At 41.2% G+C, this 20,386-nt stretch overlaps 2 protein-coding genes across 3 annotated transcripts; one reads left to right on the top strand and one right to left on the bottom strand.

The window, feature by feature from the left end:
- The first annotated feature begins 1,007 nt into the window (after nt 1–1,007).
- MIOS (meiosis regulator for oocyte development) lies at nt 1,008–16,332 on the top strand. Of its 2 annotated transcripts, XR_014540313.1 has the most exons (12): nt 1,019–1,161; nt 1,760–3,131; nt 4,628–4,726; nt 5,442–5,699; nt 7,021–7,190; nt 8,264–8,329; nt 8,965–9,123; nt 9,755–9,907; nt 10,461–10,665; nt 12,630–12,759; nt 14,027–15,180; nt 15,221–16,332. XR_014540313.1 is itself a non-coding variant. In XM_083578593.1 (11 exons), the coding sequence occupies exons 2-11, from the start codon at nt 1,835–1,837 to the stop codon at nt 14,121–14,123; spliced, it is 2,634 nt and encodes an 877-aa protein (XP_083434719.1). In that variant the 5' UTR covers nt 1,008–1,161; nt 1,760–1,834; the 3' UTR covers nt 14,124–16,332. The 2 variants fall into 2 exon arrangements, 1 of the variants encoding a protein (XP_083434719.1); XM_083578593.1 differs by having other exon boundaries at nt 1,008–1,161; nt 14,027–16,332.
- A 302-nt stretch (nt 16,333–16,634) lies between these two features.
- Nucleotides 16,635–20,195, bottom strand: RPA3 (replication protein A3). Its single transcript, XM_083578965.1, has 4 exons — nt 20,078–20,195; nt 18,928–19,002; nt 17,962–18,070; nt 16,635–17,211 (listed from the first exon to the last, which is right to left on the bottom strand). Exons 1-4 carry the CDS (start codon nt 20,174–20,176, stop codon nt 17,135–17,137), a joined length of 360 nt encoding a protein of 119 aa, XP_083435091.1. The 5' UTR covers nt 20,177–20,195; the 3' UTR covers nt 16,635–17,134.
- Nucleotides 20,196–20,386: the final 191 nt, after the last annotated feature.

The raw sequence follows: 20,386 nt of genomic DNA, 5'->3' as shown, positions 1-20,386 counted from the left end.
AGAGAGAGAAGGCATGTTCTTTTGTAAACCAAGAAACTCTTTAATAAAAATAAACAAACTGGCAGAGCCTGACCCCCTCAATCTCAGGGTGGTGGGCTCGAGCCTTCCACTTGCAAAGGGGGAGCTTTGAAAGCAGGGCCAGATTTAGGCTTGATGAGGCCCTAGGGGATGCGGGTGGCGCTGTGGGTTAAACCACAGAGCCTAGGACTTGCCGATCAGAAGGTTGGCGGTTCGAATCCCTGTGACAGGGTGAGCTCCCATTGCTCAGTCCCAGCTCCTGTCCACCTAGCAGTTTGAAAGAACGTCAAAGTGCAAGTAGATAAATAGGTACCACTCCGGCGGAAAGGTAAACGGCGTTTCTGTGCGCTGCTCTAGTTCGCCAGAAGCGGCTTAGTCATGCTGGCCACATGACCCGGAAGCTGTACGCCAGCTCCCTTGGCCAGTAGTGAGATGAGCGCCGCAACCCCAGAGTCGTCTGCGACTGGACCGAATGGTCAGGAGTCCCTTTACCTTTACCTTTAAGCTCCTGAAGGTAATGGGGCCCTTTATATGGCCAGCTGTCCTTTGTCAACAACAAATTGTCGCTGTTTTTTTGTGCTGAATATATGCTATATGGTAATTTATCGACCTAATAGGTACATAACAAAATAACACAAAACACTGTTGGTGTATGCTGGTTTTATTTTATTTTATTTAATCTTATATTTTGGAAATGCACATCCAGGTTTTTTCCCCTTAAATTTTTTTGGGGGCCCCCAAGAGAGTGGGGCCCTAAGCTATAGCTGGTTCAGCTTATATGTAAATCCGGCACTGTTTGAAAGTGATGTTCAGTCGGGCTGGCGGGCAGCTTAGCCTCCTGGAATCCCGGGCAGCCGAAGTCTGCGCAACCTCCTTGCCACGTAAGGGCAGCCGCTTATCAACCCCTCCGCGTTCAAAGAACCGAAGCCCAGGAAAGCCACGCCCATCCATTCTACATAAGGTCTCCTCCTCCGACTCGCCCCCACCTCACCGGATGTATTCCCGCTCTCACCGGAAGCGGAAGTCTCCCTGAAGACGGAAGTGGAAACTGCGACTCCCTCCCCCCCAATATCTTATACCTTTACTGGTTCGCTTCATTTTGACTGCGCAACTCCGGGACCCCAGGAGTGGAGGGGCTGCAGGGTGAGTCCCTCCCGCGAGACAGCTCCGGTTTGGGCGGTGGCGGACTCGGCCTCTCTTTCCTCTTGAGCCGCAGGGGCGGCAGTGCTCAGCATCCTGCAGAATTGGGGTGGGGTCTTTGGGGACGGGGCGGCCTCTGCGCGCCTTCGCGGTGCTGCGCCCTTTTGAGTTCAAGGCGGGTACGACACACCCATTCGCGCTTCAGACGACGGGTGGGGACGCGGGGCGGGTGTGCAAACTGCGTATTGAGAATCACGGGTTTTGCAGGATGTATCGACCGCGCGTGCGAACGATCCCAAGTAAAACTTTTTTTTATTGTTTTACTTAAAACCTAGGTAAAACTGCAGAAAAATTTAAGTGGGTTATATAGTGCAATCTTAACCATTTCTCCTCAGAAACTGGTCCCACTGAATTCATTGGGGCTTTGTGGCAGGTAAGTGGGGTTGGGATTGGAGTCTTAGCCTCCCGTTGCACGATTCCCTCCGAAAGCATTTGGGAACGAGAAATTTGAATGTTATTAAGAGATTCTCATTTAGATCTGGAGGACATTCATGGCCTTGTCATGCTATAATATTCTTTTTTCTTTTTTTGAAAAAAACAGTGTCCATATGAACGAACACAGTTCTAGTCTTCCAACAACACTTTAAACTACTTACATCAATTTGCAGCAGCAGACATGAGTGGCTCCAAACCTGATATTCTGTGGGCCCCACACCACGTTGATAGATTTGTTGTCTGTGACTCAGAGCTCAGCCTCTACCACATTGAATCTGCTGTCAGTTCTGAACTCAAAGCAGGATCACTGCGTTTATCTGAAGAAACTACAGCTACCCTTTTGTCCATTAATTCAGACACTCCGTATCTGAAATGTGTGGCTTGGTATCCTAAATATGATCCTGAATGTCTCCTGGCAGTTGGGCAGGCCAATGGCCGAGTTGTCCTTACCAGCCTTGGCCAAGATCATAACTCAAAATCCAAGGATCTGATAGGAAAGGAATTTGTTCCAAAGCATGCTCGGCAGTGTAACACTCTGGCATGGAATCCACTGGACAGCAATTGGCTTGCTGCAGGCCTAGATAAACATCGGGCTGATTTTTCAGTACTGATCTGGGACATAAGTAGTAAATACACTCCAGAAACTCCAGTTGCTGCTGAGAAAGTAAGGCTTTCATCTGGAGACACTGAAGCAGGACTTGTTGTGACAAAACCACTTTATGAATTAGGCCAGAACGATGCTTGCCTTTCTCTCTGTTGGCTTCCACGGGATCAGAAACTTCTTTTAGCTGGAATGCACCGAAACCTGGCTATCTTTGACCTTAGGAATACAAGCCAAAAGATGTTTGTGAATACGAAGGCTGTTCAGGGCGTAACGGTTGACCCCTACTTCCATGATCGTGTGGCTTCCTTCTATGAAGGTCAGGTTGCTATATGGGACCTTAGAAAATTTGAAAAGCCTGTATTGACCCTGACTGAACAACCAAAACCTCTAACTAAAGTAGCATGGTGTCCGACGAGAACTGGATTGCTAGCTACTTTGACTAGGGATAGTAACATAATCAAGCTCTACGATATGCAGCACACTCCTACACCTATTGGGGATGAAACTGAGCCTACAATCATTGAAAGAAGTGTGCAGCCCTGTGAACACTATATTGCTTCCTTTGCATGGCATCCCACTAATCAAAATCGAATGGTGGTTGTGACTCCAAACAGAACTATGTCTGACTTCACTGTGTTTGAAAGGATCTCTCTGGCATGGAGCCCCATTACCTCTTTAATGTGGGCATGTGGGAGGCACTTGTATGAGTGCACAGAAGATGGAAAGGCTAGTTCTTTGGAAAAAGACATAGCCACTAAAATGCGTCTTAGAGCTTTATCCAGGTATGGCCTTGACACGGAACAGGTCTGGAGAAACCATGTGCTAGCGGGAAATGAAGACCCACAACTGAAGTCACTTTGGTACACTCTGCACTATATCCTTTTAAAAACTCTTGTATGCGGGAAGGAGTCTTAATATAGAGGGCTGGCTGCATTGTTAGGCAATGCTTTTGTCCTGGTGACAGATGAATGAGATACTCTCTTCTTAGCATTGTTTTGATGTATTTATTTCTGCTGCTTGGGAAGACTGTAGGTGGGATGGGCCAAAGCTTCATCTAGGCAAAAAAGAGCCAGACAACTGCAAAGATGTCCATTGGTTGTAGGACAGGAGGTGAAAGAAATAAGCAGCAACAGAAACTTGAGACTTAGGGCATATTGGCAGGAGCAAAATATGTATTGATGATCCACTGGTGTTCAAGAAGACAGTGGTAGTAGGAAGGAAAGGTAGAGGAGGGAGCACATGGAGCAGGGTGGGGTCAGGGTGATGCACCACTTTCCAATTCCTTTAAGGAACCAGAACAGTTCTGCTGACATGATGCAGATTTAACCAGTAATATAGTATAGTCTGTGTAGGGATGCGGGTGGCGCTGTGGGTTAAACCACAGAGCCTAGGACTTGCTGATCAGAAGGTCGGCGTTTCGAATCCCCACGATGGGGTGAGCTTCCATTGCTCAGTCCCTGCTCCTGCCAACCTAGCAGTTCAAAAGCATGTCAAAGTGCAAGTAGATAAATAGGTACCGTTCCGGCAGGAAGGTAAACGGTGTTTATGTGCGCTGCTCTGGTTCACCAGAAGCGGCTTAGTCATGCTGGCCGCATGACCCGGAAGCTGTACGCCGGCTCCCTTAGCCAATAAAGCGAGATGAGCGCTGCAACCCCAGAGTCTGCCATGACTGGAACTAATGGTCAGGGGTACCTTTACCTTTACCTACGGTCTGTGTATTACATAGGACATGTGGCTGATTTTTCGTTAAAAGGCTGCTCTTCTTCATCCAAATGTGTGTTACTCTGTTGAAGTTTATTTATTGCCTTAGGCTATGACAACCAGCAGAAAATTTATATGTTCAACAGAACAAACATCAATAGTTACAAAAAATCCAAACACCAGAACAAACTCATATAAACTGCCCCAAACCATATCTAGCATTATTTTTTAAACCATTAGAAGAAAAAGGTTCTGCCGTCCCCCTCCCCCATTCAGCCAACCCATTAGATAATGAGCCATTAGATAAAAACTTTAGATAAAAACTTTAATTAATTTACCTTATGCCAGAAAAGCAAAGTCACCACTGACCTTCAACCCAAAACTCATTACTGGCAGTGCTCAGGCCACATGATATGGCACAAATACCAGCTGTTGAAGGGTGGAAATGGTAATAAATTCCACTGGGATAGCACAAGCTCTTTCTTTGCGGACCTTAAGTAGCTTTTGGGATCCAAGCTGTAGTTCGTTTCTTCAAGAACTGAGGAGGGCCAAACCCAGTGGGGTATAGGAATTTCCTAGCCACCAAATGCATCATCATCATCATCATCATCATCTTTGCCGCATCTTATTTTAATGTTAATTTGCCAAGTTTCCTATACTTGAAAATACTTATGAAGCAGTATACTGAGGATATGGATCAGAAATGCACAGGAAACAAAGGATCTTTAGTTTATGCAGGCATCAAATCTATCGTGAAATCCTCTATGGGTAAGTGCATTTTGACTGATTTCTTACTTAATTTTTAAATTTTATTTTAATGAGTGATTTTGGCCAGCTATTCTGTCCCAGCTGCACCTACTTCACAGGGTTTATGTGAGTGGGAAATTTAATGGCCCGATGTACACCACTTTGAGGTTCTTCAGAGAAGGGTGGAATGTAAACACGTCTGATAACAAAAATGAAACCTTCCTGGTGTCTTTTGAACTCATGCCGTTTCTGAGTGTGTTTTCTCAACCACTTTTCTGGTTCACATGACATTCTGCATGACTTCCTAGTACCCCAAGCCAACTTAATCTGTTTGTAAACAGATTTCTAAAAATAGATAAATCCTTTCTCCCCAAATGAGTAATTTTTGTCAGGTTTTGACGAAGGTGCAAGAAATAGCTGAAGAGCTGACTTAATTAACAGTAACTGTGGTGCTTTTATCGTTAATACAGTGGTACCTCCTGTTGCGGACGGGATCTGTTCCAGAGTTCTGGTTGAATCCCAAGGTTTCTGCAACTGGAGGGACCACTTCTGCGCACACACAGCAAAAACCCGGAAATATACTTCCAGGTTTGTGCTTACGCATCCCGAAGTTTACATATCCTGAGGGATACGTAAGCGGAGGTACGACTGTATTGGCTTTAGCTTTACATGTTCCTGAATCTAAGTTTCTATTTATCTTTGTATGCAAATAACTCAAAAAACAATTGCTCTTTAGGAACAACAGAGAACCTCAGGCACAGCAGGAGTGGATCAGACAGACAGGCTGACATTATTCAATATCTGAGTGAGGAGAGGTCACTGGCTTTGCAGCTTTGTGGATGGATAAAGAAGGGCACAGATCTGGATGTGGAGCCCTTTTTATACTCTTTGGAACAGGAAGGAGACTGGGAGCGAGCTGCTGCTGTAGCTCTATTCAACTTGGACATTCGAAGAGCAATACAGATATTGAACAAAGGAGCATCTTCTGGAAAAGGTACCTGCTGTGATTTGGTATCACTTTGGCAGAGTGAGCTGCTCCTTGTTGCATTTTCTTTAATAATGTCCTGCTTATCAGTGAAAATAGAGATTTCATATTCTCTTCCGCTTCACAAAGGATTGAATCAGGTAAGTGCTCTGCCAGATGCAGCTGGTGTCTTCTGTTTGTGGAGGGCTGTTTTACACCCTATGTTAAAAAGAACATGAGAAAAACAAACCAAATCTGAATGTTTTCCATTGGCAGAAACAGGAGGCATGAATGGAACCCACTGATTATAGCACTGTGCAAGTGTTTGTAGCCAGTGGCTGTTTTCTATATGTTCATGGATCTTTGCATCCAACACAGTATATTGGGGGGGGGGAACCTGGTTGGATCCCACACCCAATTGCATTAGTAACAGGAAAGGATAGACATCACAATTCTACTGTACCATGGATGAAGCATTGCCATGGATGAAGAGGCTGAAGGAGCAGTGGTACCAACCCGCCCCCCGCCCCCATTTCTTCATCTGATGTTGCACTATGTCCTGGAATCAGCCATTCTGAATGGTAGATCAAACTAAACAGTTATGCATGAATAGAATGTGGTGTATGAAGTAGTTCATGTCAATACAGTGGTACCTTGGTTCTCGAATGGCTTGGTTCCCGAACAAATCAGCTCCCAAACGCCACAAACCAGGAAGTAAGTGTTCCAGTTTGTGAACGTTTTTTGGAAGCCAAACATCCGATGCAGCTTCTGCTTGACTGCAGGAAGCTCCTGCAGCCAATCAGAAGCCATGCATTGGTATTTTGTTTTTTTCAGAATTGACTGAAAACTTCTTTATTATTCAAGTGCCCTATCCCGCCCCGCCCAGCAGTTATACATGCATGACTAAAACATTTTGGCTTTTAAATGTACAGGATTACTTCCAAATACAGTCAACATAAAATAGAAAGGAATACAAAGTTTGTACACAAACTCAGCAAGGAATACACAGGTTTGCAACAGTTTTGGGAGTCAAACAGACTCCCAGAACGGATTAAGTTCGAGAAGCAAGGTACCACTGTAGTGTTACTTTTCCCAGTATCGGGAAGTCAAGTTCTTCTCATAATCAATAAATTGTACCAGCATCTTTTGTTCTGCCTTTCAGAGCGAGTTCTGTTCCAGGGTCAGTGGCAGTTGTTTTTGTTGAACACCTTGATTGCTGAGTTTGGGGGTACAGATCCCTCTGTCATCCCAAACAAAAGATTTTAACTGTATTTTCAAAATGTCCTTCAGAAGTGGAAACCAAATGGCTTGAAATGTTTGCTATTGTGCGGCCTTTATTTTTGCTGTGCAGGTGATCTAAACCTCAACGTAGTGGCCATGGCATTATCAGGCTATACTGATGAAAAGAACTCCTTGTGGAGGGAAATGTGCAGCACCCTGAGGTTACAGCTCAACAACCCTTATCTCTGTGCCATGTTTGCTTTCCTAACAAGTGAATCGGGTTCTTTTGATGGGGTTTTGGTAAGCTATTTTTGTTAGCTAATCTCCATTGACTAAATACACAAAGGCACAAATATTCAGATGCAAAACTGAGAACTTGATCTGGTTCTTTGTGTGTTAGAAAATTTGGCCCTGGGCTGCTTAGGACTTCGGTCTTCAGCAGCTTTCGTGAAACAATCCACTGTGAAAATGTTATTGAAAAGGAAATAATGAACTCAGGTTTACGAGCATTGGCCATCATCTAAGAGGTGGAACATAACCCTAAATAATTAATTTCCCCAGATGGATTCCACTTCTCAACTTTGAGGTGGGATCCCAGCTTCACTTGCTTGACAAAAATACATTAAAGGTCCCATTCTGAAGATTAAGGGCAGGGATGTAGAATCTGTGGTCCTCCAGATGTTGCTGCACTCCTGGCTTCCATCCGTCCCAGCTAGTGGGGCCAGTGGTGAGCAGAGACAGGAATGGGATGGGAATCCAGAACATCTAGGAGGTCACAGGTTCCCCAGTCCCATGTAAACATTTTCCTTAGATATTGCAAAGAGATAGGATTTGTTCAGCAGAGGTAGAGCCTGCACTCCTGCCATTGATTGTACAGTGGTACCTCGCGTTACATACGCTTCAGGTTACATACCCTTCAGGTTACAGACTCCGCTAACCCAGAAATAGTACCTCGGGTTAAGAACTTGCTTCAGGATGAGAACAGAAATCGTGCTCCAGCGGCACGGCAGCAGCAAGAGGCCCCATTAGCTAAAGCGGTGCTTCAGGTTAAGAACAGTGTCAGGTTAAGAACAGAACTCCAGAACGAATTAAGTACTTAACCCAAGGTACCACTGTACACTGCTTCTAAAACTCCCAGATTTGGGAAGTGGTGCTTGGAAACCAAACTGAGAAGTTGCAACATATCTTGCACTTGGCAAGCAACTAGAAAAAAAGAATAGTTTTCTCAAAATCACTAAGGCTGTTTTTATTCATTTGTCATCTTATACAACTGTAAATATAGAATTGTCATAAAACTTAACATCAGCCTTTTTTTTTCAGGAGACTGTCTGTTTTTTTCCAGGCTAATGCTAATGTGTTTTGTATTCTTTCAGTATGAAAGTAATGTAGCTGTACGAGACAGAGTGGCATTTGCTTGTAAATTCCTAACTGATGCTCAGGTGAGATGATCAGATCCGCCATCATTTTCTTCCTTTGTTCTTTCTAGATAACATAAAGGGTTGAATGAGTAATTGCACACAATCTTGCATGCTATTCTCTGGGTGTTGGGAAAAGAGTTTTGTCATCCAAAAGAATTTTGATAGCCATCCTGAAGTATAATAGCCATTTGAAATAAGTGTAAAATCTAATAGTCTTGTTGTACCTTAAAAACCAAAGATTTATTATGACATAAGCTTTTGAGAACTCGTCTAATGATCTCTGTACAGTCTTGTAAAGCATTTGCCCATAGTAAGTATGAACTGCATCTGAGCAGTAAATATTTAACAGAGAAGAGTCAGCTTGGAATTCATGATTCTTTTAGGCCACTGCATTTGTTCTGTATCCCTTCGGAAATATTTTGAAATTGAGTACACATTGAAGGTGGATATTATTTATTGCTTTTATTGCTAAACCCTGATGATTAGATATAATAATTAAGACCTTAATGCTGCAGTGAGCCCAGCCCAACCACACCCCATTTGTGTACGAGAGTGTGTGTGTGTGTGTGTGTGTGTGTGTGTGTGTGTGTGTGCAGGTGTGTGGATGTAATTCAGGGAATGAGCAAAACACTGACCAATCTTCTTATTTTAAATAGCTGAATAGGTTCATTGACAAACTGACAAATGAAATGAAGGAATCTGGGAACCTTGAAGGAATTCTTCTGACAGGACTCACAAAAGATGGCGTGGATTTGATGGAAAGCTATGTTGATAGAACAGGAGATGTTCAAACAGCGAGTTATTGTATGCTGCAGGTTTGTATTTTTTTACATAAAAAATCTGATTTATAAAATTCATGTTAATACTATACAACTATCATTATTTTTTGTGTAACATGCATAATTTAATAAATATTTAATAAATCAAAAATTAATTAAATAATACTGTGCATGGAGTTATTGTTTTTGTTCATTATTATTGTATGTATTTTTGTGTTTGTATATTATCAACCACCCTGTGATCTTCGGATGAAGAACGGTATAGAAATTTAATTAATAATAATAAAAGCAATTCATTATTGTGCTACCCAAATGTTAGCTACTGTGAAGCATTTCTGATAGGATATTGTGGGGCAATTCATGACTTAGTTCTTGGTAGCGTGGCCGCAGCAGGGGTGGGAGAAGCAAAGTGACTGCAACTTTTGGTACATGCACTTTCATCCTTGTTGGTTTACAGAAAGCCACAGTTTGGATTGGGGTTATTTGCAAGCTAGGCAAATACATCATCATCATCATTAATTAAGTGGTTTTCATAAACAAGCTTTAAAATTATTTAAAATGGGTAAAACAACATTTCTTAAGCTAGTGTTCAAAATAATGTAATGATGGTTTCAGACCATCTTTGGGGAGACCTTTGAAACAGTCTCCTCTATGCCTACCTTTTTAGGGTTCTCCATCCGATGTGCTTAAAGATGAGAGGGTTCAGTATTGGATTGAGAACTACCGGAATCTATTGGATGCATGGCGGTTTTGGCATAAGCGAGCAGAATTTGACATTCATCGGAGCAAGCTGGATCCCAGTTCAAAACCTTTAGCCCAGGTAAATGTGCTTCTAATTTTCCTGGCCACGTAATGAGTCAATTTAGCCAATGGACATAAAGCAGCAGACTTCATTTGACAAAGAACAGGAAGATCCAGTTGTTTGCACGGTGCTTGTCTGAGGCACTACTGGTGAACATTATTATTTTTGTTTGGTACTGTTTCGTGTTTTTATATTGTAAACTGTGATCCTTGGATGAAGGGTGGTATAGAAATTTAATAAATAAATGCCAAACCTTTATTTCTAAACAGAAAGTCCACCCAATATTGGCATATATATTTTTCAAAATCAGTCTCTCTCCCCATATCACCTGTCTGTCCTTTTTTTCTTTCCTGAACATACAAGCTTTTAATTTTTTTAAAAAATGTTTTGCTTCTGAACTTGTAAGCTCTGTTTATCTATTATGGCCCATTGATAATCCTATCATCCCAATGGGTGAGTATGAAGTGGTGCAGCTTGAAAAACCTATAGGGTAGCAATATATCTACTAGTTGCTTAATAATAAATAAAAGCAAATCTAATCACCCTCGTATCCCTTTTTTATATTTGCAAGGTGTTTGTAAGTTGCAATTTTTGCGGAAAGTCAATTTCGTACAGCTGCTCGACCATCCCTCATCAGGGCCGAGGATTCAGTCAGTATGGCGTAAGTGGCTCCCCGACCAAGTCCAAAGTCACAAGTTGTCCTGGTTGCCGCAAGCCCCTTCCTCGCTGTGCACTTTGTCTCATAAATATGGGCACTCCAGTTTCCAGCTGTCCAGGTATGGCTTCCTCCCATTTGTTGAACTTCTCCATTTTATTATTCATAGGCTTCTAGCTTTGTGGTACAGAAAACTGAACACAGTCCTGTGAATGCTTATTTTGATGAGCTGCTTTACATCTGAATGACTTTCTCTGAAAATGAGCTGTTTGTTACTGGCTTTAGCCTGCTTGTATTAACTGCCCCATCCTTATTGGGGTGTTGTTGTTCTTAAACTGTTCTTAACCTGAGGTACCACTTTAGCTAATGGGGCCTCCCACTGCCACTGAATCGCCACCGTGCGATTTCTGTTCTCATCCTGAAGCAAAGTTCTTAACCCGAGGTACTATTTCTGGGTTAGCAAAGAGTGTAACCTGAAGCATAAGTAACCCGAGGTACCACTGTACTGGGAAAACCATAGCTTTAACTATTCAGACCTTTGTCGGCAAGGTGATGTCTCTGCTTTTTAAGATTCTGTCTAGGTTTGTCATTGCTTTTATCCCAAGAAGCAGGTGTCTTTTAATTTTGTGGCTGCTGTCACCATCTGCAGTGATCATGGAGCCCAAGAAAGTAAAATCTCTCACTGCCTCCATTTCTTCCCCTTCTGTTTGCCAGGAGTTGATGGGACCAGTGGCCATGATCTTCGTTTTTTTGATGTTGAGCTTCAGACCATATTTTGCGCTCTCCTCTTTCACCCTCATTAAAAGGTTCTTTAATTCCTCCTCACCTTCTGCCATCAAGGTTGTGTCATCTGCATATCTGAGGTTGTTGATATTTCTTCCGGCAATCTTAATTCCAGCTTGGGATTCATCCAGCCCAGCCTTTCGCATGGGAATTCTGCATATGTTAAATAAACAGGGAGACAATATACAGCCTTGTCGTACTCCTTTCCCAATTTTGAACCAATCAGTTCCATATTGGAGTGTAGCTTCCGTTTAATTCATCTTTTAAGTGCAGCCTTTGCCTAACTCACATGCTCTCTTGCACCTGTTGGCTTGTTCACGGTGCTGTTTGAATACCACTTCTTTAAATGCCAGTCAGGCATTGAAAAAACAGGCCCTTGTGGGTTAAGTTCAGACTAAATGGTTCTTGGAGTTTTTAAGGCCTTTTAAAATTTTGTAGATAATGAGAAAACTTAAATCATGTCTGGAATTCAAAGAGCTACTTTAGGTCAACTCGGAAAATCTTTAAATAGTTTGCCATAAATAAGAAAACATGCATACAGAATCACAAACTGCTTTTGAGTCTGTCTCATCAGCAGTTTGCCATGTGTCATGGGGATCTGCTCTTTGCAAAACACAAGCCCGGAGCTGGCTTGGGTATGCAGGACTCGTCACGTGTTTCATTGGATCCTGACACCTCTATAGCAATTTCACGCATCTGTTGCCCTGCAGATACACATGCTGGGAAGGGCAACTGGCCTCAACTTTGTGTGCTTTGAAATAGATGAGTATGGTGATGACACATAACTACATTTTTGACATTTTATCTGTGAAGAAGTGCTTCATATTTACAGGAAACATAATGTTTGAAGAGACACTTATTTCCCTGATAATGATTACCCTCACAGCTGGGAGCCAAGTGTAAGATCTTTTCATCAAAATGGGTACAGATTATTTGTGCGATATTTGAAAGATGCTCTGTGCTGCATGAAATTCCCATTTACAAATATTTGTAAACTTTTAAAAAAAACCTAGAGGTGTTCTCACCTGTATTATGGAAATTAGCTTAATACTTTTCAGCCTGGGGATGTTAACTGCTTGAGACACTGATTACTATGTTGTTTTGTTTATACTGGGTAATTTTGTTTTCTGTGCCATTTCAAAGTTGTTTCCAATCCTAGTCATACTCAGGATAGACACATAGAAATTATTGGACATTAATTGCAGTGAGTCTCCTCTGAGTTGAACTTAATTGGATACAACCCTAAACAACCTGTTCTCATTACCATAGAAATCAATTCAGACTACATTTTGTTATTTATAGGAGGATCAAAGTCAGATGAAAAGGTGGATCTTAGCAAGGACAAGAAATTGGCCCAGTTCAACAACTGGTTTTCCTGGTGCCACAACTGTAGGCACGGTGGTCATGCTGGACACATGCTTAGCTGGTTCAGGTAAGTTAACAAAGAATAATGTGTTGCTTAAGCCATGGGTTCTTCCTGACTGCATCCCACCTATTTAGAGCTTCTGCTTATATGGATTTGTAGGCCGGCACATACTACCACACTACTAATTCTGCTACAATAGCACCGAGAATTTAAGACAAAGCCCTAGAAATTATAAGATTACCCAGCAAATGAAAGCATACTCATGAATTTGATACCTTTGATGAAAGTCTGTTAAGTTCCATTGTGCAGGGGGAACTTATTGTAGTTCTGCTTTTGGACTAGCACTGTTGACTACTGCTCTTAAGTCTAAATACCTACAACAGGCATGCTCAAGGATTTATGTGCCCCCTTGGTGGGATTTCCCCCCTTCCCGCCCCCTTCTGAACAGCAGGCCTCCATTGGAACTAGTTGCATATGGTGCCTTGCAAAACATGCCTTCCTAGTAACTCATGCAGTTGGCATGAGTGAATTCATTACACATGTGAAGGCTAAATTGCTTTTTTTGCACTTCTACAACTTTGGGGCATTTTTTATTTCTCAGGGTCTTACAAGTATTTTCTCTCTGTTGTCTTGCTGTAGCCTACATGCCCTCAGATGTTATAATAAAGCTGTTCATTATTATCACAGTAAATGCTAGCTGACACATGGTAGGATATTTGAGGCATATGGTTTTCTCAGTATTGACCTCAAAGCAGTTATATTACCTTTTAAAGCTATCGCCCTTTGTTCTAGAAGCTCTTTCAACACATTAGCTGTAGCCCAGAGTTCTATACAGATGCACTCATGAAAGATTCTATGGGGAATGAACATAATGTTCCAACTGCAGTCAATTGATGTTTCCAGGCAGTGCATTTAGGCTCAAATGGGTGGTGGGATGTTACATACATTATTCTGTGGTAGCTAATCATCTTGTATTACATTCCAAGCTGCATTCCTCCACTTCCAACTGTTCAATCTTCTGTTCAAGCATCTAATCAATTTTACTTTTGGAGCATGAACACACTTTCAATTTATTGTTTAAAATAAGAATTGGAGGGAGATATTTCAGGGACACTTTTAAAACGTATCTTGTAGAGTGGATTATAGACATGAGCAGCTCTGGATTATTATTTTTTTATAACAATTTTAACCATTTGTGTATTCTGTAATCTCTTTCTAACCAATACCAAAGTGCTTTATTCTTTTTTAATGAGAAAAATACACATTAATTTTGTTTTTTAAAAAATAAAAAGGCTGCCTTGCAGTGTTATAATGCTACTTCTTTCTTATCTAGGGACCATACTGAATGCCCTGTTTCTGCCTGTTCCTGCAAATGTATGCAGCTGGATACAACGGGGAATCTTGTCCCGGCAGAGATGATCCAGCCATGAAACATTATAGAGCTTAAATAAGGTCCTTCGCATGAGAGGCTTTCTCCAATAGGTTTCCCTCACAGCCCGAACACATACCTCTGAACGTGTTACTGTTGACTTGCCTGTAATAGAAAAATAAATCATCCTATCACATCAGCAATTTGATGTGTGGTTGATTTTGATTCTTCAAATTTGGCATGTGGACTTTGTTCAGCGGGTTGTGAAGCAGTTCATTTAAGAGGCATTTATAGGTTTCATTGAAATTCAAAGCAGCCTTCAGGAAGACTTTCAGCACTACACTGTCCAGACCTTGAGGCTTCCATCTGAGATGAAGTGGCATCATTTGCTGTGCTTTGGTAACTCCATGAACCTATAAAACACTATTGAAAACTCTTCTTGGAAAGACAGTCGTGCTGGATATACAGATGTTTCCACCAGCATTTTTTCTAGCTTAGATTTCAAAGTGTTTATGCTCCCATCTATAACTTAGCTACCACTGCATTGCTTTTCTGTGACACTCCTAAGACAAATCTTTGCATGAGTTGAGCTGCTTTGGTTTGGATGAGTAAATAGTAGTAGCTCAGTGCCAGTGTAACATGCTTTGCGGGGCATCCCAAAATAATGTCATTAGTGTTACACAGCTACAGCCGGTATTAATTAATCTGAAGCTTTTTAAGTTCAATGATGTGAAAGACCTAACCTTTGAAAAAAATGACAGCTTACCTGTATTCCCGAAACATAGTATAGTGTGAATTGCATACATCCAAATTTTGCTTTGGGTCAAGAGGACATTCATTTGCATCAGAAAACCACAAGCATATAATACACAATCAAGAACAGCCTGAGACATTACACTTAAAAGTTCACTTACAAAATGTGGACGACATAGAATATGTGTTGTGGCAATGGCTGCTCGTATCAGATGTTGACGAGCAAATAAATTTTACCCCTCCAAAAAAACTGCCTATGTCAAAATAAAGGAGCTTATCGATTTCGATAGTGGATAGTATGTAATATACTTCAATAGTGTAAAGTATAGAAAGGTAACATTGCCATGAAATGAATACAGAAGATGGCAATACACTGACTGGTATAGAACACTAGTGCAGGTGTAGGGAACTTTAGATTTTGCTCACCTACAACTCGCACTACCAGTGGCCACGTATACTGGGGTTGATAGGAGAGCCAAAGATTCCTCACACCTACTGTAGTGCATGTTACATTTTAGTTTACATTTTTTCTACTGTTAATTAGCAACACGGCAAATGAGTTGCATTCAAACTTTCACTAGTCAACTAGAAACTTGAACTTCCTTTGTGCACATTTTCAATGCAATGTAATTGTTTGGCCTGTATTATAGCTGCCTAATTGACAATCTTCTGTTGGCTTGGATGCAAGAACCATGCACAATATTCTGTGCATGCCCCTGGGCTTTCTTACCTACTTTCTCACTGCATTATGAAGGGCAATGTGGTGCAGTGGGTAGGTCAACAATTGGCCACAGATGCAAGTGGGAGAGAGTTCTACTTGCGTGCAGGCTATTTTGGATCCAAGCTTCCGTCTTTGTACAAAGATATGTTAAAAGGGGAGGGGGGAAACAAATGCTTAATGGAAGCAGAAATATTTATTTCTACGTACACCATTTTTTAAATTGTTGTATTGCCTTAGTCAAAGTCTACTTCCTGTCAGAATTGCATTTTTACTATTGATCAATATTTGAGATGCATATCACAATATCTAAGTTCCTGTATTTTTGTAGTTGCTTCAATACATTTCCAGAATATCTAGAATTAATTTTAAGCCATTAAGAGCAACTTATAGACTTTATTTTTGTGCCCTTATATTCAAAGTATTAAAAGAGCTCTGATATTAATATGGTGTCTCCTTCCCTTCTGTAAAAAATTATACTGAGTATGTAAATAGGAACTGCTAATAATGTGTCATCCAGTTGTCTTAACAGTATTTTTTAAAATGAAAGCAGCTGTATTTGCTGACTTTGAGAGGGCACAAAGTCTTTTGTGTACATGAAAGTTCTGTATGAATATCTTAACACTCAGTGCTCAATGATGCAGGGGCTGTACTGCATAGATTAGTTCTGACTCGAAGACCGTTCTCAGGCATTTCGGCTTGTGTATGCGTTTCTGCAGACCGAGGGTTTTTAACCACTTCTGTTAATACAGTTGCTTCTCCTTTTGACATTGTAAAATAAAAGCTTGATTTAACTTCCCATTTTGATTAAGCTGAATGTTTCATGACCTTCATACAGGTGATGCTGCAATAGTCCCGGTAGATACTAGTACCAGATTTTGTAGTATTGTGTTCTGATTTCAGCACCGGGCAGTATTGGGTGTTAAAAGTAAACAGGGAAGCTCCAACATTCAAAGTGTTTACTTTTATAGTAAATCTACATTGAAAAATTAGGCTTTGATTTATGGTGCCCCCCTCCAAAAAAAGTCCTGCTTTACAATAATATTCCAACTACCTTGTAAAGAACAGATATTTGGTATGAATCATTCTTCAAACAAGAACTACTGCATAAATGGTGTTTATTGTTGAACTGCTATAACATGCTGGTTAGGTAAGGCGACTAAAGCGCCAATTAAGTCTTAGAATAAAACCAAACACGTTTTAGTTTAGATGTAATCAATATTATGATAGTTTGCATTTTATTTAATACACTGATTTCTCTGATACTTTTCATGTACAAAAGATCACCTAAAAATAAAATAAAAATAAGCACTGTGTTATGTATTTACCTAAGATGGTTACCTGAGTGACAGCTTAACATTAAAATGCTTATCTATTGCAAAATACTGTCTCTCACTAGACACAGGTTTTTTGTCCTCAGGACAGCATCGTCATTTAGGATACAAATGCATGAACTTCTAGATTATGTACTATATTGCTGGCATAGCAGACAGTCCCAAGTACACTATAAGCAAGATTATTTCATACAGAGATTCTTGAACAGTTCTGTTCAGTAAGCATCACCAAATTGTCGACTCTTAAGTTGTAACAAAAAGTACCAATCATGCATTAGTACTAAAAGGGTAGTAGTCAGGAAATTCATGGATAATTTTCAGAGCTTCATTATATAGTGCTAAATCTGAAAGAAACAAGAATATAACATTAAAAAACATTAGTGCAGGTGAACTATCCTATTTATACAATACTACCTAAGAGACAACGCTAACTATAATGTGCATCTCATTCTTAAAGAAACATATACTCAATTCCAAAGTCAGGAAGGTTAAAAATATTTCAAGGGGTTGCTTTAACTAGTATCTTGCCTGAATGTGAACAGGGATTAATTTGATAAAAATCCAATTGACGAAAACTCAGATTTGTAAATGTATCCACAACAGCTCTCCCTCTGTAAGAGCAATAACTATATTGGATAGAAGAGGCTATATAACAGATTTAATACATCAATAACAGAATTATCCTATCCGGCTAGATATATACCAAGTTCAGTGTTTTGAACAGACAGGAATGACAACTTGATCTATGACCATGAAGCTGTCATCGCAAGTGGCGGCACAGCGGCAGCAGGAGGCCCCATTAACTAAAGTGGTGCTTCAAGTTAAGAAAAGTTTCAGGTTAAGAGTGGACCTCCAAAATGAATTAAGTTCTTAACCCGAGGTACCACTGTATCCACATGGGATTTTAATTTCTGAAAATGTATTTTGTGCATCTACTTCTTTGGGTATCATGCCAAACATAACTTCCATGGGGGTAAATAGTAGATAAGAACTGACCATTATTGAAAGAAACTTGTTAATCAAGAGTGCCAGAATCTTATTCAAAAGTATTGAAAAACTGCAATTTGCAATGAGGAAGGAAATAATTCACTTACCAAATGCGTTTTTATCTTCTCTGAACTGGGTATATGATGCACACATTATGTTTACTTGATTTGTAACTCTTCCTGCTACCTCAATGACCCCTGAGATCTCTTCTTCAAGCTGCAATAGCGGATGAACAAGTAAATGTCTTTATTAAGAATTTTACCAACAATCAGTTTTACACCTCCCCCACCCACCACGTTTCTGGGAGTTCACTTTATGTTCCAACATAGCACTTATGAATTGAAATTACAACTCACTAAACTTGGCTCTCTATTTTACATTAACACCTTACCATAAAACACTTTTAAGAATTACTTAAGAATGTTCAAGAAAGTGAAGTTCATTCCAAGTAAAGGTGAGGTTATCTATTCTCTCAAACATCCACCTAGCTTAACTACATCACATATTTTGGGAATCTGTGACAAACACAGCCCATTCAAGCCTTTTTGTCTTGCCTGCCCCACCCCAGTAAATTCACCTGGTTTAGAACTTGAAGCCCTCATATATGGAACTGCTATACCAGCAACACAAAGACTGTTCAGGTCAATTCCGCTTCTACAATTAAAGCCACTGTATAGGACTTGCTGATCGTAAGGCCGGCGGTTCGAATCCCCGCGGTGGGGTGAGCTCCCATCATTCGGTTCCAGCTCCTGCCCACCTAGCAGTTCGAAAGCACCCTTAAGTGCAAGTAGATAAATAGGTACTGCTTTATAGCGGGAAGGTAAACGGCGTTTCCGTGTGTGGCACCGGTGCTGGCTTGCCAGCTGCAGCTTCGTCACGCTGGCCACGTGACCCGGAAGTGTCTTTGGACGGCGCCGGCTCCCGGCCTCTTGAGCGAGATGAGCGCGCAACCCTAGAGTCGGTCACGACTGGCCCGTACGGGCAGGGGTACCTTTACCTTTTTATGCTCAACACCAGCAAAAACTGTTAAGTGTAAGAATTATGAAATCTTCCAAAAGACAAGACATACTTACAGGTGTGTCCAGTTCCACGGTTGCATTTTTTCCTTCTCCATCAGATAAGAAGAAAAATTTCCCAGATGTATGAATCTAAATAAAATTTCAAAACACTCATTTTAAAGGCACTTTTAGCCTGCTGCACCTGCCTATCAACACCACTATGTCAGTCTTTTGTCGGAAATACTGAAGCACTCAGGTAATACTCCATCTACATGTGGGCATAACTGCTTGCTTTAAAACTGTACATGGCAGCCTGTAAAAATGCAAGTCATATTCCAGGAGGGAAAAGCAAAAGTAAAATAAAATGCAACATCTCATTTAATAAAGGTGATGGAGAGATTTAATTGCTCTACTAAAATGAATTGCATATCCATAACAGAGCCCCATGGGAGCTACATCTGCAATAACAATATTAAGAGGGAGAAAATAAATGGCAACATCAAGCAAGCCTAAAAACCAAACAGATTCAAGGTAATATATACAAAATAAGGATATATACCTCCACTCTCCTCCTGTTGCTTCCTCTCACTTATAATTTTTTGGGGGTATTGGGGTTGTAATTGCCTTGAGTTTTTGCAGTTATCCAAAGCACTTCATTTGCTAAATATCCTATGAATAATTTTCTATACCACCCCTCCTGTGTATATTTAATGTGTTCCCACTGTAAACAGTTGAAATCACTAGCAGGAATACATTAACACTTGTAAAGTAACACAAACTTTGGATACTATGGATTTATAATAGATTACATTACAGTAAAAGAAGCAGGAACAAAATTTTAGAAATGGAACTCATGGAGTGAGGGAGCTCAGAAGCTTCGAGACAACCTCTTTTTTGTTGAATTGTGTGGAATTGTTATGTTTGTTGTGTATAATCAACAATCACTATGTAAAACTAACAATATATATACAATATTTAATGTGTTCATACTGCAAACCAAACAAGAGATAAATGTTTTGTTTTTAAATAAAGGATGACAAATGAGCCTCGACTTCAGCTGTCTCACAAACGGCAACATTAAAGAGCAGGAGCCTTTGGCGAAAGTTTGTCTGGAGCTAAGCGAGGGATACCATGGGCATTGCGGATGCACCACCCCAAGGGGCCTGCAATGCTCTGCAAGGCAAATCCCCCGGCGGACGAAGAGGAGTAAAGGAGCCACTCTTACCTTTTCCAGGCGCCCCACGAAACAAACGGGCTTCCCAATGTACTGCGCCAACTGACTTGTGGCTACGCGTACCCGGGGTCCTTGCAGCACGTCGGCCATTTCGGAACTGGGCGTCTGAACCAAGGCCGCCTCCCCCCCGCCCTTTGCCTTTTATCCAGGCTACATTGGCGGGAAACTTCGACTTCCGCTCGCCGCGCGGGTCACCACGGCAACGGGCGAAGCGCGCAGAGTTCGACAGTCCCAGTGAAAACCTTCCAATGCGCTCGCAGAACGTTCTACACGCAGGCGGCCTCTACGTCATTTCCGTGT

This window comes from Podarcis filfolensis (assembly GCF_964270895.1).
Source record: "Podarcis filfolensis genome assembly, chromosome: 12".
NCBI lineage: Eukaryota > Metazoa > Chordata > Lepidosauria > Squamata > Lacertidae > Podarcis > Podarcis filfolensis.
This window is presented reverse-complemented; position numbering and strand designations above follow the sequence as displayed.

What these genes read in the sequence shown, in the direction of transcription:
- MIOS (XM_083578593.1), top strand. Translation starts at nt 1,835, where the DNA reads ATGAGTGGCTCCAAACCTGATATTCTGTGGGCCCCACACCACGTTGAT. An exon ending in AATTCCTAACTGATGCTCAG is followed by an intron (nt 8,330 to 8,964) that starts GTGAGATGATCA and finishes TATTTTAAATAG; the next exon opens with CTGAATAGGTTCATTGACAA. An exon ending in CACATGCTTAGCTGGTTCAG is followed by an intron (nt 12,760 to 14,026) that starts GTAAGTTAACAA and finishes TTTCTTATCTAG; the next exon opens with GGACCATACTGAATGCCCTG.
- RPA3 (XM_083578965.1), bottom strand. Translation starts at nt 20,176, where the DNA reads ATGGCCGACGTGCTGCAAGGACCCCGGGTACGCGTAGCCACAAGTCAG. An exon ending in TCGTGGGGCGCCTGGAAAAG is followed by an intron (nt 19,003 to 20,077) that starts GTAAGAGTGGCT and finishes AATTTTATTTAG; the next exon opens with ATTCATACATCTGGGAAATT. An exon ending in CCGTGGAACTGGACACACCT is followed by an intron (nt 18,071 to 18,927) that starts GTAAGTATGTCT and finishes CCGCTATTGCAG; the next exon opens with CTTGAAGAAGAGATCTCAGG.